The 26,864-nt window shown below is 39.0% G+C and overlaps 1 protein-coding gene across 1 annotated transcript; it reads left to right on the forward strand.

Moving 5' to 3' along the window:
• Window positions 1-3,647: 3,647 nt before the first annotated feature.
• Window positions 3,648-23,675, forward strand: LOC135476336 (proline dehydrogenase 1, mitochondrial-like). The gene is made up of 13 exons (XM_064756335.1): window positions 3,648-4,332; window positions 10,720-10,928; window positions 12,678-12,718; window positions 13,753-13,899; window positions 14,404-14,468; window positions 15,868-16,058; window positions 16,813-16,845; window positions 18,226-18,307; window positions 19,465-19,557; window positions 20,295-20,441; window positions 21,491-21,771; window positions 22,397-22,485; window positions 23,309-23,675. The coding sequence occupies exons 1-13, from the start codon at window positions 3,946-3,948 to the stop codon at window positions 23,497-23,499; spliced, it is 1,956 nt and encodes a 651-aa protein (XP_064612405.1). The 5' UTR covers window positions 3,648-3,945; the 3' UTR covers window positions 23,500-23,675.
• The last annotated feature ends 3,189 nt before the right edge of the window (window positions 23,676-26,864 follow it).

Below are 26,864 nucleotides of genomic sequence, written 5' to 3' on the forward strand. Positions count from 1 at the left end.
TTCTCTTTTTGTTTAGACATCACTCCAAGGGCTGTAGAAACTTGTCTTGTATCCCCGTAAAGTCACTTGTCTTCTCCCAATATGTTATGCGATATGTAGGCCATATCGTGGGAAAGTTATTTTGTCAAAGGTAGATGGCTTACCACGCTGTAGTTTCCTACAGCCCTAACGGGGTATTGACAGATTTTCCTTTCACAAAAGGTGGCGCTAGTATGGCATAGGAATTGCACGTCACAAATCTTCTATTGGGCGACACGAAACATGTGGCGTGCTGCTGTTTCATCAGTGATGTATTTGGTTTGCACACTATGACATTGCGCTGTTGAGGCAGCAGTGGAATGTTCAGTGTCACTGAAATGAGTTAATATGTCCCAATTTGAACTTCTCTCGGTATCCTATCACCATCACATAAGTAGAAAATTTTTCAGCATGGCATAAAAGAACAATCAAGTTAAAAATAATTGGGTTCATCACGGTGTTCACTCCTACCATCAGCAGTTTGGTTCACGAAAAAAGCACTGAAGAATTAAAAGACCATCCAGCACCAGGTTTTGATGAATCTCCTGATGTAAAGCCCCAGCCAAACCTGTGAAAGTTGGATTCACACACATGATCTCTTTGATCAAATGTTTGACTGTGACACCTTAGCTTAATGAGACAGTGAGAGAGACAGTTTAGACTCTTTAGCTGGAGGAGTCAGTGGGAGTGATGCTTTAGCCAGTTGAGTCTGTGAGGGTGATGCTTTAGCCAGATGAGTCCGTGAGAGTGATGCTTTAGCCAGATGAGTCAGGTAAGGTGACTCTAGCTGGAGAAGTCAGTGGGAGTGATGCTTTAGCCAGTTGAGTCTGTGAGGGTGATGCTTTAGCCAGATGAGTCCGTGAGAGTGATGCTTTAGCCAGATGAGTCAGGTAAGGTGACTAGCTGGAGAAGTCAGTGGGAGTGATGCTTTAGCCAGTTGAGTCTGTGAGGGTGATGCTTTAGCCAGATGAGTCCGTGAGAGTGATGCTTTAGCCAGATGAGTCAGGTAAGGTGACTCTAGCTGGAGGAGTCAGTGGGAGTGATGCTTTAGCCAGTTGAGTCTGTGAGAGTGATGCTTTAGCCAGATGAGTCCGTGAGAGTGATGCTTTAGCCAGATGAGTCAGGTAAGGTGACTCTTTAGCTAGAGGAGTCAGTGGGAGTGATGCTTTAGCCAGATGAGTCTGTGAGAGTGATGCTTTAGCCAGGTGAGTCCATGAGAGTGATGCTTTAGCCAGATGAGTCAGGTAAGGTGACTCTTTAGCTGGAGGAGTCAGTGGGAGTGATGCTTTAGCCAGATGAGTCTGTGAGAGTGATGCTTTAGCCAGGTGAGTCCGTGAGAGTGATGCTTTAGCCAGATGAGTCAGGTAAGGTGACTCTTTAGCTGGAGGAGTCAGTGGGAGTGATGCTTTAGCCAGTTGTCTGTGAGAGTGATGCTTTAGCCAGATGAGTCCGTGAGAGTGATGCTTTAGCCAGATGAGTCAGGTAAAGTGACTCTTTGGCTGGAGGAGTCAGTGGGAGTGATGCTTTAGCCAGATGAGTCAGTGAGAGTGATGCTTTGGTCTCTGAAATCAGCTGGAATGCAGCTTTAGTCAGGTGAGTCAGAATGCCGCTTTATCCAGATGAGTGTCAATTAAGCAAAATAATTCAATGAGAGTGACGCTTGCATGAGCAAGATGAGTCAGTAGGAGTGACACTTTCAGTCTGAGCTGCAAGTGCAAGCTTTAGTCAGATGAGTCAGTAGGAGTGACGCTTAAGCCAAGAGAGTCAGTGAGAGAGATGCTTTAGCCAGATGAGTTAGTGGGAGAAACAGTTTAGCCAGATGAGCGAGTGAGAGTGACGTTTTGAACAGATGAGCGAGTGAGAGTGACGCTTTAGCCAAATTAGCCAGTGAGAGTGACGTTTTGAACAGATGAGCCAGTGAGAGTGAAGCTTTGGACAGATGAGCCAGTGAGAGTGATGCTTTGGACAGATGAGCCATTGAGAGTGACGCTTTGAACAGATGAGCCAGTGAGAGTGACGCTTTGGACAGATGAGCCAGTGAGAGTGATGCTTTGGACAGATAAGTCAGAGGCAGTAACCAGCAAAATGAACCCATGAGAGTCATTAGAATGCATTAAGCATACATTAGCATTTGAAATTACCAGGCAGGTCAATATTAGGAACAGTGTTACATTTTAACCAATTAAATTCACACAATATAAAGACATCTATTATTAATGAAGCATTTGATAAAGAAACACTTCAAACCTTGTGACAAAAACACTTGTTGTTTTTATTCATTTTCCTAATGAATATGATTCAATCAATTATAAATCCAATCAGATCTCGCATGTTCAAGGAAAGTTGGTTGTTGCAGATGAAAACAATACACAAAGTAATGATTACTACAGACATGCATTGATATGTAAATTAACAAGACACGGCAAACACAATTATCCCGTTGTCAAGGAGCTTTGCTTATTAATAACTCCCTTTAATCCCCTAATCCTTTAATCTTGAAAAGACAGCTAACATACATTAATTTGATATTCAACATTAAAAACTGAACTAGCTTACAGAGGTGGTCATAATTGAATCAGTATTAAGATCAATCCTAGATTTTTACCTTGTGGTACAAATTGTATCAATAAGGCATGTCTCAGCTGATTAAACTGGAGGTAGTTAATACAGCTGTTCTTAAAGGAGAGTGCTGAGTTCAAATCTTGTCCTTGTCCAATGTTTAACATTATAAATTAAGTGGTTATTTTTTAAAAATTTGTTCAGGGTTTATTTCACTTCCAAACTGTCTAGATTATAAAAAAAAGTTGGGTGCTTTTGAATCTGTGCTACAGGGAGACGAAAAAATATATGTCACCTAATTCTTCAACTTTTTTAACCACCTCTACAAGCAATATTTTGAAACATTCTGAGAGAACTATTGCGTGTAGAGAAAATACTTTGCACACTTATATAAAGCTTGCATCTTTAGTGACATGAAAAACAATAGTCATTTTCATAATAATTAGAATGAATAAGTTCCACTGAAAAAAGTGTTTTAGAAGTTCCAAAGGTTGAATATTTACAGTAGGCCTGTCAGTTGGACCATTGGTGAAAAAAATAGGGCTGTAACTTTCATATTATTATTGTTTAAATTACACTGTTGAGCAAAACATAGTACTACTTTTAATTCACTGGTAGGCCTACCAAAGACTGAGTATGACTGGGCCTGCCAATAGAAATCCTGAACAGAATTCCCAATAAACATATGCAATAATAGTAAGATATATACCGATAGTTAAGAACAAAAAAAATGACTGAATAAAATCATGATAAATTTATTGACTACTATGTAACTCCATATTATATATACAACAACCGTAACCAGTTATTTAAAAATTTTCCAGTTTTCAATGGCAGTTCAGTGTGTAAAATTTTAGATGCAAATCGACACCCTTTGCATTTCACCTCTATGATATAAGTAGGCCATTGGTTGTAACTCAGTGTATATGTACGGACACTGAGAAGTGTTACAACGCAGCAATAATGGTGTTTGCCGACGTAACATGTGCTTCTGTGTGGAGGCGTGTCCGAATGTGGCGTTTTGATTGGCTGACAGGCTGAAGGTCAGATTGACACCGCCATGCCGAAACGGAAAAACATGTCGAGGAAAACAAACATCGTGAAAGCTGTCCTGTGGTGAAAAGGCGAAAATTTCTACCTCAGTTCATTACATTTGGGACGGCATTTCACAAAGGCCATCTGCAACTGAACGTCACCTAAATATTTAGAATAGGACGTACATTTCGGAAAAGACTCAAGGATTCATAATTTTATGAATTGGGGTCGTTCAAGTACAAACAAACGGTACGTACAGTAGCTCAGTAAAACAAGATTGTGTTTGGCTTTCGGTATTTTGCTCTGATCGGAAACTGATTATTTTCCCCCGACATGATTCGGACAGCTTGGAGAGCTGTTTCAAGAGCCCCTGATTTCCACAAAAACATCGGTGCACTTAAAATCAAACATGTGAAATTAGTTCGCCGTGGTTGCAATGGGTCGCCTCACCGATCCAAGTCCACGGCTGCTGCGCCTCAAAAAAAGACCGATGACGAAATTTGTCCAGCGGAAAAATCAGTGAACTCCCAAGCCGGCCTGGAAACAACATTAAAAGGAACAGGAGGGCAAAGATTAGGCAACGATGGACATCCTTCCATTGATCTCACTTTTAACAACGCACATGAAGCTTTCAGAAGTAAATCCACTTTGGAGTTGATGAGAGCGTTGTTTGTGTTCAACCTGTGCTCTGTGAATTTCTTGGTGGAACGAAATAAAGAGGTAAGACTCCCATGTATTTATAAACAGATTATATGGGTATAGAAAACAGTCATAATGTGTAGCGTATGTGTCAGTGGAATAAGACTCCACCAGCTGTGAGTTTACAAAATTATATGCATGTATATGTACATACAACTTAAGTTACAAGTATGTATTCTATAGATAAGCCTACATTATGCATGTATTTTGACATTTGTAATGTCAAAGCTATCACAGTATCAGTATTAGACCATAAACATGGGTGTGATGAAATAAAAGTGAACCATTTTTAACTTATAACAGAACTCAAGGGATTGCCCAACATAAGTCACCATTAAACTGAATATGGAAATCAGTTGTTAAATTATCCTGGGTTTATACCCTCTATGCTCAGACTCTATTAAATGACCCCTTATTATTTAGTGAAATTAAAGTTCCACACTTCTGATGTTTTCTAGGGATTCCCAGGATCAAACGTGCATTGGGTAATACCAAAGACTGTAAAAAAAATGGTACTTGTTGCTGCCTTGCTTGGCACTTAGCAGTAAGAGGTTAGAGCAAGGAAACAGGACAGGTTAGCATTGTGTCATATAAGGTGACTGAGTGGAGTGGTCACGTCTGGTGTCTTCACCTTGATACTTCAGTGGTGGCAGCACTTTGGCGGCACGGACTCGCCCTGCCACCAGAAGGCAGAGTACATACACACACCTATTGACTCCTCATCAACATAAATTGTTTAGTACGATGTAAAAACCGCAAGTATACATACATAGATATATTTTTTTTCAAACGACTCAAGCCAAAAATGTGGTCCATATATGCATAAATGTAAAACAGACATACATTTGTACAGGATGGTACCAGGATAGTCATGCAAGGCTGTGTTTTTTAACACTTTCACAAAACTTTGTTAAGGCATTTTTTGTAACTGTTCATGCTTTTTGGCACTGTAAGCTAAACAGAGTCCAGTGCCAAAAATATGGATTGGATTGTACAATTTTATGAAGGTGTATTTGAGTCTCTGTGTACACATTCTCAGAGCCTGTTTACAAGTACCAGTGCACATCAACCTTCAGTATGGTCACTCAAGGGTGACCAATGCCCCACTTGCTGGCCAAATGTCTGGAACCTTGACTTGTAAAGCAGGATGTGACAGCTGAGTAGTATAACACCGCTAAACCATTCATGCATGATTGTACATGCTGTCAATTGTAGCGGAAACTTTATAAACTGTGATTTCAAAATTTCAAAGACACATCACATGTCACATTTAGTCCTGGACTCAGACTGGTGCCAGGATGCCGGTGGGCATGAATGAAAACAAAAGAACATTGTTAGAAGTATTTATATATGATATACATGGATAGGTATAGATGTATACATGTGTACTTTATTGTTTATACTATATCTGTAGTCTGTGTGAAGATATGCCATATGCCAGACTATGACAGTACACATGTACTTACGTAAACACAATCTGCTTGTTAACACACTGCTTGTAAAACAAAACTCTCTGATTGTGACGTGCTCATGGACACAATGACAGTCAATTTTTCCTATTACTTTCCTGTGGGTGGTTAGAGGCTGTATTACAAAACGAATGATATGAGTAAAGTAAGAGACAAATAATCTGTAAAAAAATGGCAGCATGTTGTTTTTCTGTCCCAGAACCCTCATTCTAAATCAGTTTCTGAATACCCCATGAGAAATTTAAATAATGTTTTATTTCGTAAAACTGCACTAAAATACGTGCAAGCCTGTAAATAAGTTCCTGGGAGGGACACTGTCAGGCATCAAATGTCACAAGCCTTGTCAGATACAAATTATGGTGAATGACATGAAATTTCACCCAAATTATTGCACTTTTAGAGGTAAACATATGTGATAAAATGTCAGTGTTGGTGCAGAAAATTACATCTTTCCTCTAGGATATACCAAACGGATCTCGAAATACTTTTCTAAGATCAAAAGAAACTCTCAGAATTACACAAAATGACCATTTTAGTCATGGGCAAAATTTTAAGTCCGTTAACAGTACGTGTAGTTGGTGACTGACAAACTTCATGTGTAATACTACACCCCTTGGATTGAATGGGGTTTGAAACTTGTCAAAAATGTTATTTGCAGGCCTGTAAATGCAGTACAGATCACTGAGCTATTGGCCAACAGCTACAGTTGGCTCAGTCGAGTGAAAGAAGATACATGAAGGCTGGTAAAAAAATCACACAATGTTTTTTTTTTTATCCAGGAACACTTGGTCTAAGCAAACCAGGATATTACCAGCCTGTTTTTTATTTGTTTTTTTTTTCTCTTTTTCAAAGCCCATGTTACTCTATTATTTGCCCTAACCAACATATATGTGTAGAATTTCTGAGAAATGCCATCAGTGATGTTTGAGAGGGCTGTTTGGTGCATGTAGAGAATTTGAGCTTTCACAGAATCCAGGGGTCAAAATGTTTGATATTTCAAGGTTTTCAGAGAAACAAGAATTGGGGTCAACCATCATTCAATATTTTTGTCTTAGACATTGTGGTAAAACATGAAAGTTGATGAAATAACAATCATTTATGTACATGTATAAAAACATATATACATGTATTCGCAGGATACAAAGTCATTCTTGTAACAATATGAGTGAATGACTGAACAGTTTGTCCCCTGGAATCCGTTTCACCAATGGTGAATATATGTCTACACTCTTGTACATTTATCATGAATAAAATACTTTCAGGGAGCATAATTGTGTAGTGTGAATACTAGGAATAGCAGCTCCTTTCTTGTAATTATTTTTATGTAATTGACAGTATTAAAATGCTGTTGTATTTATACGCTTATTTAAATTCTGCAAAATTTAGCCTTTATAGAGCTTTTTTTTTGTTTTTTTTTTCTAATTTGATCTTCCTGTATAATACCTGTAGATATATATACATAAACAGTTCAGTCAATGAAGAAACAGGTATGTTTTTTCACTTTCAGTTAATTATTATGAAACTTAACAATAACTTTTCTGCACATGAGTTTTTTGTTTGTATATGTAGTTATTAAAATGAAATTCTATTTAAGGGTTCATTGAAATCAACTTTTAACAAATCCTTTATTGTTTAAGTAAAATAATACATAAATGTAAGTTCATGTAGGCCTATAGATATACCAAACATGTAGTATGCTGCAATTAAGATGTCTTTAACCTATGAGCACCTTACTTGTGCAGTTACCAGTTTTGATGTGCTCTCATTAAAACTACCCTCTGGATAAGAGACTAGCTTTGCCATGCGTCTCACTGTACACTTTACAGCAGGCCGCTCATCTTCATGACCTCAGACCCTCCTTCAGTTTACCTCAGCCATGTCAAAGGTCGTTCACCTGTTCACTGTGGCAGAGGCAGACTGTGTTACCCACCTCTACACAGTATAATTGCTACGGGAATATAGTATACCGTACTTCCCATAAAGTTTGGCACATAAAAATATGCTTTCACAAGCACATAAAGGATTTAATCTGATACTTTTGATGCCAGTAGTTAGGTTAGTCTAATAATAAATTAATCAAACTTCCCCCAAAACACTTAAATTGCCCTATAAGGCAGATGAATCAGTCAGAATTAAATAAAGTGTGTCAGTTAAAAAATGCTAAACTTCAGTTGAAAGATGAAGGTACTATAGTATATCCCAGATATATGCATTTGTGTATGCATGTATGCACTTTGCCTAGAACAAATGTCCGACAAGTAAAACTTCCTATGTGGAACTAGTACAGTTTTTCAGTTAGCCTTTACCTATTGCACATCTTCTAATGAATTAGAGTGTTAATTAGAAGGTAGTCCAAGAACTCGGCCTAGAAATGCCATAGTACCATACCTCCTAGCTGATGGCTTAGCTTCTCCTCGTCAGAGTGCCTGGCATCTAAGCACGCTAAGAGGGAGGTAACATTTTCAAAATTTTTTTCTGTTCTGGAAATTTGCTGACCTCTTGTGCCTTAACTTAGAAAAAGAGTGCCTGCTTTCATGTTAGCAATCTCCAGTGTTATTTTCCCACCTCACTGTTTCACCACTTCACTTCGTTTAATTTTCTATCAGGTAGCCAGCTACTTTTCCAGAGTAGCTTTCCAGTCAAAAAAGATGAATAAAAGCCCTGTAATAAGCTATTATTTATGTATTCATTTGATTGGTGATTCTGCCATACTCAAGAATATTCTCATATACAAAGGCCAGCATTACAGTGGGAGGAAGCCCATGACCGTCCGCAGGTTGCCGTTAGATCTTCCCATCTGTGGCTGGAGACGAAGCTAGCTTAAGCTGGACTCACGGCAACCACACTGGTGAGAGGCTTCTGCGCCACACTGGCACGCTAACCACCTGAGCCACAGAGGCCTCAGTAGCCTCAGTAATGAACTAGTAAGCAAAGTTGCTATTTAAGGCAAACACAGTCAGGCACCTTCCCTGACCTGCACCTCTCCAAAGATTCCTCAACCCATTGGTTAATAGCACCTCTTAAGTCAAAACCACTATGAGGAGAAGAGGAATGTTAGGTTCAAAGTGAGGCTGAAATTAAAAACCAGCTTTTTCTGAAGGTTAAGCCTCAGTGGTTTATGTCCATCTGGGGATGGCATGAGGTGGCCGCATTTGGTGTGGTGGGGATGGCATGAGGTGGCCGCATTTGATGTGGTGGGGATGGCATGAGGTGACGGCATGGTTTTGCTGTCCATCTGGGGATGGTATGAGGTGGCCGCATTTGATGTGGTGGGGATGGCATGAGGTGGCCGCATGGTTTTGCAGGGAAGTTTCAATGCTCCGAGTTTCATTGTTTTTGTGACCTTAGTGGTTAGAAGCGGCCAACAATGCTTTATTGTGCGGTCTTATATAAAGTTCATTGACCAGTGATGGTTTGCCTTCCATCAATATTGCATATGACCTGACAGTCCAATGAATAAAAATGGCTGTGTTTTCTGGCGATAAATACTAAAATTTCATTTCATAATTCTGAAAATAATTTATTTTCCGTATTTCCACTCTCTTTCACTCAAGTTCTGTAAATGAATCTCATTCATAAAAGAGTATTTTTAGGGGCCAATAAATTTCACAAAATACTACATTTTCGTTGTGAAACTTGCATTTTTGTCCTGTGGTATATACCACCTTTCCTCAACCAAACTTTCTGAAATCAGTCGAGCTCTGGGTATCAGGAAAAATGAGATTATAGTCATAGTTGAAAGTATAGATCATTTACGGTAGAGGGAGAGCTTCAGAATTATCAATGAATTGCCAAAATAATGGACCCGAATAGGATGTACATGTATTTTGACCGCCTCCACTCCAGAACAGGATGTAGGCTAATATTGACCTGATTTACAAACCGGATCTTAAAATATTTTGATCTTTGAAACTGAATGGGTAAATGAACATTTAAGTAATGATTTTCATGATTATAATTTCTTCCCACTGATAGTTAACTATGATTGTACACATCCATCTGGGCCCACCTGCACGAAACCTTCTTAACGCTTCTTACGTAACTACGATGGCAACCAACGATGTAGGCATTACGTTGCCACGATAGTTACATGCTTGTAACGATATGTTGGCTTCGTATAAGTGGGCCCTGGATCTACTTTTGCAAAATTTTGTATATTATTGTTTCATAACATGCCTTGTAAAAAAAAAAAGTCATTAACAGCAAACTTGTGAGCTTTCAGAAATATGGCATATGAAGTTCTGTAACAGTGGCATCAAGTTATAGAGTGTTCATTGTTATTAAGGATTGCAGTAATTTTACTGATTGTATTTATAAAATGTATTTATTGATTTGATTGGAGCATAATGCTGTGCTCCAAAATTGTTCACTTTTAGGTCGACAGCCATTATTTTGAGTGGAGTAAGCAGAAGTGCTTGGATTCAATTCTACCGTAAATTCTCAACAAATTTGATCACAGATCTAGTGTTCTGCCATATTAAAGGAATGCTTTCTTATTGGAACAGATTATTTCTTAACTTCTGTGAAATTCATACCTGTGTATGCCCCTATGAACAATACATTTGAATCTCCAAAATCAAGTATCCTCCCATCATAATGCTGGCCACCGTCGTATTAGTAAAATATTCTTGAGAATGGCATAAAACACCAAATAAATAAATAAATAAGTTAAAATCAGACAAATTGTATTTATGAAATTATACTTTACTAGTTCAATTTGTTAAGGATTTAGGGTAGATACTGACCAAACTCCTAACTTCAAGCCATAGCTGAAGCAGCAAGAGTTGGATTCGACTACTATTTGCTCAAGGGAAATATTATAAACGTGGAGACTAATTTTCAGAGTTATCCCCCCTTCCAAGGTTTGTAGGGGGCAGTAATAAATACTTTTCATGTTTTCATCTCTAGGAAATTTTAATGTGGCATTTTCATTTTACAGATTCTCAAAATGGTCCGAAAGTTACTCGGAAAGAGGCTCTTCACCAAAGTGATGAAAATGACATTTTACGGTCACTTTGTGGCTGGTGAGGATCATATAGCTATAAGACCCGTCATCACACGTAACAGACAGTATGGCGTCAAGTCTATCCTGGATTACAGTGTGGAGGAAGATTTGTCAACTGAGGAGGCTGTTACTGCAGAGATGATGTAAGACTCTACTACAAAAGATTGAAAGTCATTTAAGTAGTTAAGAACAGTTATTTTTGGTGATTTACACTTTTGGGGTCTAGCACAAATTTTATGCTGAAAAAAAACTACATCCAGAAAGGGCAAATCTCTGACCACTTTGGTGGAAGTCGAGAGACCTGAGCTCAATCCTGTGGTGGGTCATACCAAAATCTTTAAAAATGCTAATTGTTGCTGCCTCACATGGCACTCAGCACTGAGAGGTCAAAGCAAGGAAACATGACTTGTTGGCTTGGTGTCATAGTAATGTGACTGGGTGGGGTGTCATTTTTGGTGTTTTCCGCATGATACTTCAATGGTGGTAGCACTTTGGTGGCAGGGTGAGTCCATATACACAGTATATGTACACATACCTAATGACTACACAATTGTTAAGTATGACATAAATATATATATATATATATATATATATATATATATATATATATATATATATGAGCGGGCCCTGCTTTTTAAACCATTTTTAAAGACCACCACCAATCTGCTGTGTTCTGATATGGCCGCTGTTTATGATCATCTGAGGGATAATGGCTGTTCGCAGTGTAGTCTAACAGTCACGTTGGGCAACACGTACTTTGCACCTGCATATTTTTGTGAGAGGCCTGATAAGTGGGTGGTCTAGATGATACAAATTTTAGTGAGGGTTAGAGAATAAGTTACACAGTCAAGACCTGATGTGGTCGGAAACCATTTTTGCAGCCTTAGAACCTGGGCTATATCTAGAAAGTGCAGGGCCTGTTTTTATGAAATGTCTCATGGCTGAAGCCAAAAATTCAAAGACAGGTACGGTTGAGCTGTTTCTCTGTAGAATCTTTACAATCTCATATAAAGATATAGATATAAACTAAAGAAATTCCATGTGTACATGCACATCTATGTTTATATACTTAAACAAGTGAAAATGTGAAAAACAAATGGTGGTTAAAAGTTTTAGTCATTCTGGGCTTTCATACTTCTGAATGTATGTTATTGCTACTGTTGAGATCCAGTGTCCATTCCTGATCAAGATAGGTCTAAGGCGGTGAAATTTGCACATTAACGTCACTTTCAAAAGAGTTTCAGTCATTTTACAGTGTTACCTTTACGTCATTATTTTATGGTGCTGCATCACTGAAGCACAATGCCAAGGACACTTCACATACATGTTGTTTATCCAGTTACAATTTAAACTGACAAGCACCCAGAAAGTGCAGAAACAGTCTGGATTTCCTACTTATGACCGAGGCAGACTTTCATGTACTGTCAGGTTCAGTATAACTCCGTCACCTGACACTTATAAGCAAACCGGCTACTGTGTCTCACAGGCTAGATGTAGCTCAGTTGACAGAGCAATGAATCTGAGTCAAACTGAAGCTGATGTCTTTGCTGGTATTTGAATACAATTTGATCAAGATGCCACAGGCAGCTAGAATTAAATATAATTGTGGACTGGAATTTGAGTTATATTTGAAGCTTGTGCATTTTTTTCTGTTGGTATTTCAGTCAATCTCGAGTTGTTATTTTTGCAGAATCAAAGTCAAATCCAAGATTGCCCAGGTGCATTTTTTTGCAAAAAAATTGATACTAATTTTTTTGAGAATTGGGATCAAAGTCAAGCTGGTATTTCTGCTGTTGTTTTCTAGCTTTTGTTTTGGGGGGAAATTATCTGGTAATTTTGCTGGTCTCAGTTTCAGTCTCATTGAAGTTATACTTTTCTGTGATATTTTGCAGGAGCACAGTATCTGAGGATCAACCAGATGACCTCCCTCAAGGTAAGATCTTATCTAATGCAAGAAAATTCACATTTATTCACAGTAATTTTCATAAAATGTCAACATAATACAAGCTAACATTTCACTCGATAAATATTTACTTTGCTGTGCCATACACCGTGCTGTAAACCCTCCCTGACTCTTTCAGTGATTTGATTCTCCTTAAAGACAGGACCCAGAACAGTGAGGTTGTAGGCTCAAATCTGTATATAGCTGGAAGTATGAGGCGTGTCAGAAAGATTTTACATGTCTGAGGTGTGGAGGTACAGTGTTCTGCACCAGTAATAAACCTCACTGTCATCATTGACAAGCAAAATATTGTAGGCTACAGTTTCAAACACCAGTCAAGGAAATGAATTAATTTAAGAGATGATGTTATCAAGGGCTGTCATGTTTAAAATTGCCTGACCTGATATCCTAAGTTAACTGATTCATTTAGTCTGATATCGGAAGTACTAGTATACTCACATCACATGAGATGAATTGTACAACTTTATGTATGAGGGCACTTTATCTGTACCTTCTACCTCTTAATGATGCTCTATGTTGTGTCTGTTTTTTTCCTACAGACTTTCTACATTCAATTTTAAACAAGTGTAAATTCACAGTATGTTGACAGTATGCTTGTTTCAGATAAAAATTGTTTTTATTGGTTGTTCTCAAAGCAATGTGTATGTTTTACTGAAAGCTTGTAATGTGTTCAGCATCTACATTGTTACAAGAAACATGTTCACTGGAAGCTTGTGATGTCATGCGTTCAGCATCTACATTGTAACAGGAAACATGTTCACTGGATTCTTGTGATGTCATGCGTTCAGCATCTACATTGTAACAAGAAACGTGTTCACTGGAAGCCTGTGGTTTCATGCATTTGGCATCTACATTGTAACAAGAAACAAGTTCACTGGAAGCTTGTGATGTCATGCATTCAGCATCTACATTGTAAAAAGAAACATGTTCATTGGAAGCTTGTGATGTCCTGCGTTCAGCATCTACATTGTAACGAGAAACATGTTTACTGCAAACTGTTACAGATGACACAACAAAGAAGTTTCGAGCTCACAAGGAGTTTGGTGACAGGCGTACGGGGGTAATCAGCGCCCGGACTTATTTCTACGAGGGAGAAGCCCAGTGTAACAAAAACATGAAGACATTCCTGAATTGCATTGATGCAGTGTCAGGTAAGGAGGAATCCCAACCCATCTCAATTCTTCCCCCTCCGATTATAACGCTGGCCGCTGTCGTATAAGTGAAATATTCTTGAGTACAGCATAAAACACCAATCACCAAAGAATTGAACATTTGTAGCCAATGTTTAAGACGGTATTGTTCAAGATTGGTCTCGCCTGTGTTTTGAGCGACACGTTATAAAAATTGTAGAGATGATATAGTCTTTCAGAGTGTATCCTGCAAACAACACATTTTCCATAGATGATACTGCTCCGTGTGTTCTTCAGTATAGCGTAAAACCCTAATGAAATAAACATATTCTGTCGAGGATATTACTTGGTAAAATTTGAATATCATAAAAAATGTTTGAAAACGTAAAATACTATAAAAGACCTTTGACATACCGGTATATAAAAGTAAAAAATGTGCCGTGAAGAACAATACCTTTCCATGCTAAGTACAGTGTTCAATCCATGAATCCAGTAAATGAAGTCACGAAATCCTTATTGCTTCAGATGCGACAGATGGTTCAGGATTTGCAGCCATAAAGTTAACTGCCCTTGGACGGCCACAGTTATTGGTTTGTATTTACATCTGTGACTTCAGATGAACACGTCTACCATCATCTTCCTGGTAGGGAATATTTCAATATATAGGCCTACTGACTCTCTGTCAATGAAAAAACTGTCTCAGAACCAGCCCAAAAAGTGTCTGGAGTCAGGGTGTCTAGCCTCACTGCTTAACAACTGCGCTACCAAGCCAGGTGGGAACGTCTCACTGGTTAAGAGTCCACATTTGTACATGCCTTTAATAACCACTTGGCTGCATAGGCACACAAGACACAATACATTTTTATGGGTTTTTTTTGCCTAAATCTATGTCAGTAGCTATGACGATGTGTAATAGGACTGTAACAAGCAAGCTGTTCCCATCAGGCTTCATGGGAAACACACAGTTATGGCCCATGAACAAGATAGCCATAGTGGTACTTTGATGTTGTCCATTGAATGGAGGATAAGTCTGTTGTATAATAGGGTGCACCGAATTGTCTCCCTTGAGGTCACTCTCCCATTTTAAAGGTGCATTTTTATGGTTAGGTGGAACCTCAGGAAATTCTGTAAGATGGGTCGAAAGTTGGAGGTCATGTGACCACCCTGTCATGTCTAAAACAAAATGGCTGCCCAGTTTTAAAGCATTGAGGAAAAGGTCACTTTTTGCCCCTTCGCTAGTTGTACAAAATAACGTCACGGAAGCTCTGCAGAAATGCTCAGACTATCTGAAAAACCGAAAGTGATACAAATCCAACGAATACAAGATCGCTGACAATGATTAAAAAATAGAAATTTTCCTATGTAATAACGCTGGGAGAACCATTTTCTTCACGCGTGCTGTTTGTTACTAAGATCATGTGGTCACTAGCTTCCGAGGCAGACTTTAATTTTGTTGGCCCAGTATATTGGTTATGTATTTTTTTAATCCATTTGCAGGTATTTGTAAAATCATGGCCCTAATTAAATATAGTTGACAATTTCAGCGGACTCTTACACTGAAAACGTCTTTATTTACGATCTGTCAGCATTCCTGCAACCCTTGAAGGCTGATATCGTGCTTTATTGCTTTCTGTTACCCAGAAAATATTTGTCAGTATTGTGACATAACCTACATACTGCTTGCTATTATAGGCCATGTCCCACTTCTCATAGTTCCACGCCTCAAAACCTAGTCTCGCGTTTCGTCAAGTATTGGCTGACGATTATTTGGATTAGGATTGATTATCACTCTACCTTTAAACCAACAAATCATATAACACCTTTCTAAGATCTCACAGAATCAAGCAAAATAAGTACGTCAAACCTGAAGCAGATAACTAATTCACATTTTTGATGTCAATGGTATACATGTATATATCAAACATTAGAAAAAGATGAAATTATATGAATTGTTGAACAATTGCGATGTGTGATTGCTTTTTTTTACAGCTGCAGATGTCGGAAGTGTTGGTACAAACACGAGTCTTCTTCAGGAAATTCTGTTCAGGATCAGGTGGCGATACATTCCTGAGCCGAATCCAGCAGGGAACGCTGGACGCGACCGACAGTATGGGGGTTCCCTTCAGCAGAGACGAGGCCAGGAACTGGCTAACGGTGCTGGACCTCAAGATGAGTGACGTGTGAGTCTGCACTTTGGTTATTCTCATTTCAACATTACAAAGACAAACTATAGTCTTTTTTTCTTTTAACTTGTCGCCTTTATTCATCTGTCTGTAAAACCAGTAATATTCACAACCAAAATTGCCTTTAGGTTGAGACATGTAACACCACAAATTTTACATATCTGTGTTTTAGACATCCATTAAATATTATTCATGGCAAAGAAAATGCAGTCAGAATAATTTTTCTTATTCATAATGTGAAACTCCCATAAGCTTGGTTTTGACACAAACAATTCATTGCATGAGGTGACGTCATAATTATTCGAAAAACAAGTGGCCATTCAAGACCACTCGCCCTTGGACAGTGAAGCTGCATGCTTGAATCTGGTATTGGCACTGTCGTTCTTTGGGATTACAAGTGCATGCTGTAATAAGAATAATTCTGTTACTTTTAACCACTCTCTGAGTTCTCATTTACCAATTAGCCTTGCTACCTGTGCTGCAGCCTGAAGTCAGGAGATTTGTTAAGTACATGTAGGCTAATGTAGTCACACAGCAGGTGAAAATATCTGCATCTCATTTTTTCTTCTGACCATAATTTCTTCTGACAATGATGAAATATTCTTGTGTATTTAGGTGTTGAACACTGGATTGGGGTGTCTTGTCTGGTGGCTGCAGCATGGCATTCCAGTCAGGCAGCACTATAAATACATGATACCGTTGCATACTTCCCTGGTGATTTTGGTATGATTTTCTCATTGACATTGTTCAGGGCAAGTACAGATGAATTGCAAGACATTGCAGGGTAAGTTGATTTTGAAATCTGTTAAGTTAAATGTGTTGCCATTTTAAAACTCCTAGGTGCATTATTTTTAGTGAAATAAATCATTAATTAATGGCTGTGGAAATTTTTTGTGGTTTTGGGACTATTGGGATTGCTTGTATGCTTGGGATTCAATGTATATATTGTAAATTTATATCTGTATACATACACGCACTAGACAGGCCTCTGTGATCTCGTGGTTTAAGCTAGTTTGGGTCATGCCAAAGATTTTAAAATGGTCCTTGTTGCTGCCTCGCTTGACGCTCAGCACTGAGAGGTTAGAGCTAGGAAACAGGACTGGTTGGCGTGGTGTTAGTATGGTGTGACTGGGTGGGGTGTCATACTTGGTGTGTTCGGCATGGTACTTCAGTGCTGGCAGCTCTTTGGCGACATGGACTTGCCCTGGCACAAGAAGACACTGTATATGTACACACACCTAATGACTCTTCATCGTCACATGACTGGAAAAAAGCCCCCAAGCATCTATACATATCGCTAGTGGTTTGCCTGATAGCACAATGGCCCAGGGGTCTTTCATGATTTTGTTTGCTGTGAGTTCAAGTCCAGCTCATGCTGCCTCCCGCTCCAGTAGTACGTGGGAAGGTCTGCCTGCAATGTGCAAATTGTCGCACATGGTCCCACCACCATAATGGTGGTCACTGCCGTACAGTTGAAATATTTTGAATATAGTGGTTAACTCCAATCAAATATTTATTTGATTTATTTATTTGATTGGTGTTTTACGCCGTACTCAAGAATATTTCACTCATACAATGACGGCCAGCATTATGGTGGGTGGAGACCGGGCAGAGCCCGTGGAATACCCATGGCCATCCGCAGGTTGCTGGCAGACCTTCCCACGTACGGTCAGAGAGGAAGCCAGCATGAGCTGGACTTGAACTCACAGCAACCGCATTGGTGAGAGACTCCTGGGTCATTACACTGTGCTAGCGCGCTAACCAACTGAACCACGGATGCCCCCCAACCAAATAAATAAATAAACATACACACTATTTTATGGTCCTCCTTTACTGTGGAGGAGCCCGTGGAAGAAGTTCCCTCCCCCTTGACCACTGAGATTACTTTTAGTCTACCTCTGGTTGGTGAGGGTTGGGACAGCTTTGTGTCATGTGGTTTGTCAGGTACTTGTTGACGGATGTTTATAGTTTGTACCAGGTTCTACCTTTTTCCCTCCTCTTCCCCAAACACCAGACTGCTGTAATATACCCTAAATAGACCTACAATTTCATCCGTGACTAACTTTTTCATTTTTCCTGACTGTGAGAGTTCTGTTGAAAGGTGTTCGTTGGGAAGGTATTATGACAAGTAAATGCATCATCTTTTTTTTTTCCCTTTGTTCAGGAGCACAGATTTACTGGACTGGGATAATCTAATGCGAGTGAATGTGAACCTGTCCAAACTGTTTGTCGTTCCAAACTTAAAGGTCAGTATTTTTTTTTTATTACATTTTTTAGCTCGCCTTACAAAGTATTTAGGAGAGGTATTGTGAGAGGGGGATCAGATGCTGGTGATGTCAGTGTCCAGTTTGGTTAAAGTTTTTGGCCAATCATAGGGTTCCAGTGGCCACCCATAGTACACAGATAGCCAATCATCAGTAGCGATTTGCATGTCAAAGACAAAGGAAGTCTTTTACCTCATAGCTCAACATTTTGCTCATCTATTCACAGGGTTGCAATTGGCTCCCATAGTACGTGGGTTGCCAAATGTAGTTCGCAGTTTATATGTCAAAGACCTCTGTAGTAAAGTTGTGCACCCTCCACAGTGTCTTTTACCACCACAGTGATTTTCAACTCCATAACATACAACTGCTCTGCAATCCTTACGCATACGATAAACAGTCATAGTTATGTCAGTATAATAATTTTGGTCTTTTTTGGTGGTTTAATGGCAAGATCTCAGCACTATGTAATTGGAGGATAATATCTATGTCAATCATTCTTCTTTTTGGGGGGGAGGGGTTTGAGGTCTGTATTTGAATGTACATGTGTCACATGACTTGAACATTATGCAATTTTACAAAGGGCTCAATCAGGCGAGCTACCGGTATTCTCTGAAGGCCTTGTTAATTGCAGTACTCATTTTTGCCCTTGGCAATCATTCAGATAAATAAATAAACATTACATGTAATGTGTAAATGTAGAAAAAAATTGTAACAGAATATCCATGTAAATGTAATAGCAGCTGTAATAAGCCTATCAGTCAATAAAGCAGTTGTAATAAGCCAATCAATCAATAAATAATTAGTATTACATGTAATGTGTAAATGTAAAAAAAAGACAAATGTAATAGGATATCCATGTAAATGTAATAGCAGCTGTAATAAGCCAATCAATCAATCAATAAATAGTATCACATGTAATGTGTAAATCTAGAAAAAATTGTTATAGAATACCGATGGAAATGTAATAGCAGCTGTAATAAGCCTATCAATCAATAAAGCAGTTGTAATAAGCCTATCAATCAATAAATAAGTAATATTACATGTAATGTGTAGATGTAAAAAATGGGCAAATGTAATAGAATATCCATGTATATGGAATACCCATTGTAATGAACCTGGTATCACTTATTGTATTGTAGACGGGTAAACTGGAATCCCTGGTGACAGCACTTACCAAGAAGGAAGAAACTGAAATGAAGAACATGTTACAGCGTATTAATACCGTTGCACAGGTCGGACATTTTCTGTATCCGGTCACTCTGGTTTCCTCTGGTCTCCTCCACCCATAAAAGAAACCCTGGTCTTATTTATAAGAGGAAAATTCTTGAGAAATGCGCAAAACCACCAAGTTTAAAAAGGTGTATTGAGGTTTGCTTGGAACATGAGATGATACTCTACTGGAAAATTGTATGTTTTCTGACCAAAAACTATAGTTTGTGACATTTATTAACCTCTATAACCTCTCTCTTTGTGGACAAAATTTTGGGTAAAATTTATCGTAAGTAAATACCATATGTCACCTAAAGTTTGGTATTGTAATTGACCTAAAGTTTCGCATGAGAGTTGCTGTTGTTTACTTTCGCACAATCTGAGTTGGCGGCAAAATGAGTGTGCCTGCATGAGCTTGTTTATTACATTCTTGAACTATCAGTATAATCCCCTGACCACCCTTGATGCTCTCTCGCGGGACTCAGTCAGTAACAGCCAAAATCAGTGCAATGAATCCTGGGATACACTTGCTGAGTCCCAGAGCGAAACTTTACGTCATTTACCGTTTGTAAAAAATCCACGCCAGAAACTCATAAAAACTTAATAATTTGCTTTTGATATTGTTTTCTGATTAGAAATTAATCAAACTTGCAAATACTCTTACATGAAAACGAACGTTAGCAGTCACCCAGGTCCTGGTCTTGTTGAATGGCGTATTTGTCTGACTGATGTGAACAAAAATTTATGTATTGTCTCACAGTACGCAGTGGAGAAGGGTGTTCGTGTGATGATAGACGCAGAGCAGTCGTACTTCCAACCAGCAATCAGCCGCCTCACCATGGAGATGATGAGGAAGTTCAACAGGAACGGAGCCTTCATCTTCAACACTTACCAGAGTTATCTGAAGGTACTGTGACCCCTCGTCACTTTCATCTACCCGCCCGGATAGCACAGTTGGTAGAGCGTCTGCTTTTGGTAGATCCAGGATCAATCCTTGATCGAGTCACACCTAAGACTTTAAAAGAGGAAGTTGTAACTTCCTCGCTTGGCGTTCAGCATGAAGGGGATAGTGCAACGACTGGTTGACCCGTATCAGTATAATGGCTCGGGGGGGCGGCTTACTTGCCTTCGGTGAGTCGTCTCAGTGAAGCAGCACTAAATAAAAGAGCGGTGGAAATCCGTCCTGCAACAAGGAGGCACATTACACGTACATGCACCCTAAGGATTCCTTCGTCGTCATATGACTGAAAAATTGTTGAGCATGACGTTAAACCCCAAGCACTCACTCACTCACTCACTCACTCACTTTCATCTAATAGATGTTGCTGAACACATTGCTTGCACCACCGACACCATTTTTACATTCCATACATACACTTGCGTATAAAGACATTAAAATGAAACTTCTGATTCCAACACCTATGTTTTTCTAATAAGAAATGAATCAGATTTCACAGCAAACTCTTTATGTGTCCCTGTAAGGTGGATGAATCGATCTTAGTCAAACAGTTACAAAAAGACTTACATGTGTTCAGCCTTTTCCATTATATGTCATATTTATTTATTTATTTGATTGGTGTTTTACGCCGTACTCAAGAGTATTTCACTTATGCGACGGTATCCAGCATTGTGGTGGGAGGAAACCGGGCAAAGCCCAGGGGGATCCCACAACCATCCGCAGGTTACTGGTAGACCTTCCCACATACGGAGAAGAAGCCATTATGAGCTGAACTAACAGCGACTGCATTGGTGAGAGGCTCCTGGGTCATTATACTGCACTAGCGTGCTAAGCAACTGAGCTCTGTCATTATATACAACAGGCGGAATTATCTTTGTATAAAGGTACCATGACTCTTCAGCCTTTTTCATTGTTTGTTACTGAATACATTAATACATGGAGTTGTGATGTTTGGAGGCCTATGTATAACTCTTCAATGTTGTGACTATATTCAACAGCAAGCCTCTCACAACATCATGCTGGACATGGATCTAGCCAATCGGGAAGGGTTTTACTTTGGCGCTAAGGTGGTGCGTGGGGCTTACATGGAGCAGGAAAGAGAGCGCGCCGCGACGTTACACTATGAGGATCCCATCAATCCCACCTATGAGGCGACAACTGTGATGTACCACGGGATCATGCATAACGTCATGGCGGAGATCAGACGCAGAGAGATGGGGAAGATTGCCGTCATGGTGGCCAGCCATAATGAGGACACCGTGCGGTACACTGTCGAAAAGTAAGACCATGATCTGATCTTATGATTGGGAGCTCTCCAAAAAATGATCCTTGCACCCTTATCTGTTATCTTATAGAGTTACTCTGGTTCTAGAGGCTGAAGTTTAAAATAAATGTTTACCGATAAGGATCAAGATGAGTAAGCAAGACTACTTTGCTAAATTTAAGTCATTTTTACCTCATCATCACAAAGTAAGGTGAGGTGTTGTGGAAGATTTGGAAAGTGGCTTCATTGTCTGGGTAAGCTTTTTTTGTCCAGGTCAGCTATAATTCTGCTTACCTGTAGTCTGTGTATACTGCCTCTTCCATAAAAATACACTGTAAACAGTTCATTTTTAGATACAAATACAGGTCATAAAATATTTCTGAAAGATACATTACTCTTACGTTTTTCTAGTGGTATATCATTCTGTCTTCCAAACAAACCTCCAAAGACTGTTGTAAGATCAACAGAGCTCTTTGGAATCAGGCAAAATGAGTAAGAATTCATTGGTCATGTACAGAACTTATCAAGAAATGCCCTAAAAATGTTTAAATTTATTTTTAAAGTTAACACTGAAGATGCCAAACATTTTCCAGATATATTAACATTTAATGACTGACTGTTTCATCTCCATATTATCCAGGATGAAGGAGTTTGGAATTCGGCCCTCTGACCGCGTCATCTGCTTCGGTCAACTCTTTGGCATGTGTGACCAAGTATCCTTCCCTCTGGGTAGGTCTGCCTCCCTTTGCCCCTCCCCCAGTCCTCACCCCCTCATAACTATGGTAACGACTCTGTCGGAAATTGTATAATGTATATCCTAAATCCTTTATATTCGCATGTGAAATGATTCGCATGTGAAACTTTACATTCCATTTCTCCACCATAAACAAAATGTTAATGAAGCTAGTACATGTATATATTGGCTGGGTTGGCCAACTTTAGAGTTTCAAGAAAAGTTTATATTTTGTAATCTAGGCAGCAAAATACTCGTAAGATATTTATGAAGTCTATTACTTTTCTAATGTCTCTGTGGCCGAGGGGTTGGTATGAGAGGGGCAATGACACCCGAGCCTCTCACCAATGCGGTCGCTGTGACTGCCTGTCTAGCTCATGTTTGCTTCTTCTCCGGCTGTATGTGGGAAGGTCTGCCAACAATCTGCGGATGGTCGTGGGTTTCCCCCAGGGCTTGCACAGTTTCCTCACACCATAATGCTGGCCATTGTATAAGGGAAATATTATTAAGTACGGCTAAGTCCTTACCACAGCACAATGACCCATGAGCCAGTGTGGTCACTGTGAGTTCAAATCCAGCTCATGATGGCTTCCTCTCCAGTTGGACATGTGAAGGTCTCTCAGCAACTTGCGGATGGTCGGAGGTTTCTTCCAACCATAATGCTGGCATCGGTTCAGCCAAGTATAAATGAATGATGATGGCTTAACGCTAGATCGCATTTAAGCGATACCTTGGTGAATGAAGTATAAGTGAAATATTCTCCAGTACAGCGAAAAACACCAGCCAAATAAATGAATATTATTTGTCCGTGTCTATCAGGTCAAGCGGGTTACTCAGTATACAAGTATGTCCCTTATGGTCCAGTGGAGGATGTTATCCCTTACCTGTCCAGGAGAGCCATGGAGAACAAAGGCATGTTGGCCAAAGTACAGAAAGAGAAACGCCTGCTCCGCACCGAAATCAAATCCAGACTGAAGAAAGGACAACTGTTCTTCACTCCTCCTCAGTAGTAACTAGTGCCATTTGATCTATAGTCTGTGGATTACCAGTACTGTGGTTCTGTGAGTTTTTCTTGTGTAAAGTGGTACGTGTAGATGCAAGCAGTGCGGGGTTGTGTTTAAAGTCTGAGGTGTGTTGAATTTAGAGGCACACCAAAAATATGAGAAGAAAAAAACAACAAAAATACTCCGTATGTTCATTTGCTCGGAACGTCCTAAATCTGTTTTTTTCTAAACTTGTGTAAATGTAACGTGGATGACAGTGTGATTTATGCCCCCCCCCCCCCCAAAGGGAAATGAAAAACTGTTTTACGAAGTTTTGTGGCAGTGGGTCTATTGTATGTGCATATACATATATATATATATATATATATATACACACACATATAGGTTAACACAGTACAGTTAAACAATCCATTTCACATTTCACTACAACCACTCTTATCCAGGACTGCCTACCTATTTCTTGTTGTATTTTATTGGCATACCATACCAAAAATCAAGTTGGGCTACAAGTACGCCAGGGATATCCTGCAGTAGTATCCCACCACGCACGTGTCGTGTCAGTGGTCCGCTTGTGGAGTACTCCGTATGTTCATTTGCTCGGAACGTCCTAAATCTGTTTTTTTCTAAACTTGTGTAAATGTAACGTGGATGACAGTGTGATTTATGCCCCCCCCCCCAAAAGGGAAATGAAAAACTGTTTTACGAAGTTTTGTGGCAGTGGGTCTATTGTATGTGCATATACATATATATATATATATATATATATATATATATATATATATATATATATACACACACATATAGGTTAACACAGTACAGTTAAACAATCCATTTCACATTTCACTACAACCACTCTTATCCAGGACTGCCTACCTATTTCTTGTTGTATTTTATTGGCATACCATACCAAAAATCAAGTTGGGCTACAAGTACGCCAGGGATATCCTGCAGTAGTATCCCACCACGCATGTGTCAGTGGTCCGCTTGTGGAGTGGCAATGGCCTGCTTGTAGGCTGTTTCACTTAGCGGATCAATGCATTCACAAACCACTGAATAAATTCCACATACTGAGACCAGCGTACAAAGGTTAGTGTAGTGGACTGATTGTAGGCTGGTTCAGTTCACTGAACTAATTACAGATATTCAGATCAGCAAATAAGGTTTGTGATTGATAGTGGATTGGTAGCAGTCTGCTAGTGGTGTGCTAGTGGTGAGCTAGTAGTGTGCTAGTGGTGAGGTAGTGGGGTGCGAGTGGTGAGCCACTAAAGGACCTTTAACCTAGAATGAACACTAGCACATGTACATATAAGTTTTGTTACAGTATTAGTCCTAGGCAGTCGTTATCAAGAATCAAGACATACATAATGTATGTATGAATGTAAATATAGCTAGGTAGCCACAAAAATGACAAAATGGTTCATTTTGACCCAAGGTTGTTGGTAAACTCAGGGATTATAGCAATATGTAAATGATGGAGAACAGACCATTAGTGGAAGTTGGTTTATTCCAGTTTCCAATTTTAGTATAATCTATTATACATACCCCAAACACGCAAATTAAGATGACTTCATTATGAAAAAACTGCTTACAACACTGTCTTACTTGTGAAAAGTTGGGAAATTGAATTCATACTGTGGCTTCTTCCATGATTGTAAAGACTTGATAGTGTGACTTTTTTTGTATGATTGAAAAGACTTAGTGCACTAGGTTACTAACATTTTACCATTGCTAAGGCCTTGATAGATTTGTGCCATGAACACAAAGACTTGATACATTGGCATATTGCCATGAATAGCAAAAATTTGTTACATTATCAATTTGCCATGAACACGAAGACTTGGTACATTGTCATTTTGCCATGGACACAAAGACTGGGTACATTGTCATTTTGCCATGAACACAAAGACTTGATACATGTTCATTTTGCCATGAACACAAAGACTGGGTACATTGTCATTTTGCCATGGACACAAAGACTTGGTACATTGTCATTTTGCCATGAACACAAAGACTGGGTACTTCGTCATTTTGTCATGAACACAAAGACTTGATACATTGTCATTTTGCCATGAACACATAGACTTGGTACATTGTAACTTTGCCATGAACACAAAGACTGGGTACTTGGTCATTTTGCCATGAACACAAAAACTGGTGTAGAGACTTGAAAATTACAGTGGCTTTTTTTTACCATGACCGTAAAGACTTCACATGTTGTTTTATACCATGGTTGTAAAGACTTAAAACATTTGTTTTTTATCATGACGGTGAAGCCAATACATTGCTTTTTCTACCATGATTGTAAAAATTTAATATGTTGTTTTTTTTGTTGTTGTTTTTTTTTGCCATAGCTGTAAAGGCTTAATACCTTGGTTTTTGCCATATCTGTAGAGACTTGATAGAATGTTCTTTTACCATGACTGTAAAGTCTTAACATGGTGGTTTTTTACATTGACTGTGAAGACCTGATACTGTGGGTTTTTAACATGAGTGAAAACACTTAGTACAGTGGCTTTCTGCCTCGACTGTAAAGACTTGATAATGTATGGCTTTACCTCGACTGTAAAGACTTGATAATGCATGGCTTTACCTCGACTGTAAAGACTTGATAATACATGGCTTTACCTCGACTGTAAAGACTTGATAATACATGGCTTTACCTTGACTGTAAAGACTTGATAATGCATGGCTTTACCTCAACTGTAAAGACTTGATAATACATGGCTTTACCTTGACTGTAAAGACTTGATAATACATGGCTTTACCTCGACTGTAAAGACTTGATAATACATGGCTTTACCTTGACTGTAAAGACTTGATAATGCATGGCTTTACCTTGACTGTAAAGACTTGATAATACATGGCTGTTTTCCAAGACTGTAAAGACTTGATAATACATGGCTGTTTTCCAAGACTGTAAACAACATACATGTAGTCCTGAAAGACTGTGTTAACTTCATTCACTTCACACTCAATGAGATTCTTAGCTGGGAACTTACCTGTCACTGTTTAAGAACAGCTTTCTGGAGGAGATTGGAACGTTGTGTTGTATAATCCCGGTATTACAAATACTCTTCGTTTTATTCTGTTATTGAATACTGATAATGCATTATGTTGTTTGCTCTTGTGACAAAACACATACACATTCATATATTTATGTCCAAGCTCCGGCTTATGTTACAAATCGTATGCTACTGAGTTTTTGTTTGTATCTAATATTTTTCTGACAATATATACACCTTTGCATTATATTGGGAATTTTTTTGCAAAAAGCTATACTTGCCCTTTAGTTTTTAACATATTAATTATGTGTAGTGTATTTATTAATGTGTTCTCTGTCCCAATTCCATGCAGTATTCAATTTCTGTGCT

The sequence above is a fragment of the Liolophura sinensis genome, chromosome 10 (genome assembly GCF_032854445.1).
Source record: "Liolophura sinensis isolate JHLJ2023 chromosome 10, CUHK_Ljap_v2, whole genome shotgun sequence".
NCBI lineage: Eukaryota > Metazoa > Mollusca > Polyplacophora > Chitonida > Chitonidae > Liolophura > Liolophura sinensis.

Coding starts and splice junctions, on each gene's coding strand:
- LOC135476336 (XM_064756335.1), top strand. CDS start 3,946: ATGATTCGGACAGCTTGGAGAGCTGTTTCAAGAGCCCCTGATTTCCAC. Junction 16,846..18,225: donor GAATTGCAAGACATTGCAGG/GTAAGTTGATTT, acceptor CCCTTTGTTCAG/GAGCACAGATTTACTGGACT. Junction 18,308..19,464: donor TTGTCGTTCCAAACTTAAAG/GTCAGTATTTTT, acceptor ATTGTATTGTAG/ACGGGTAAACTGGAATCCCT.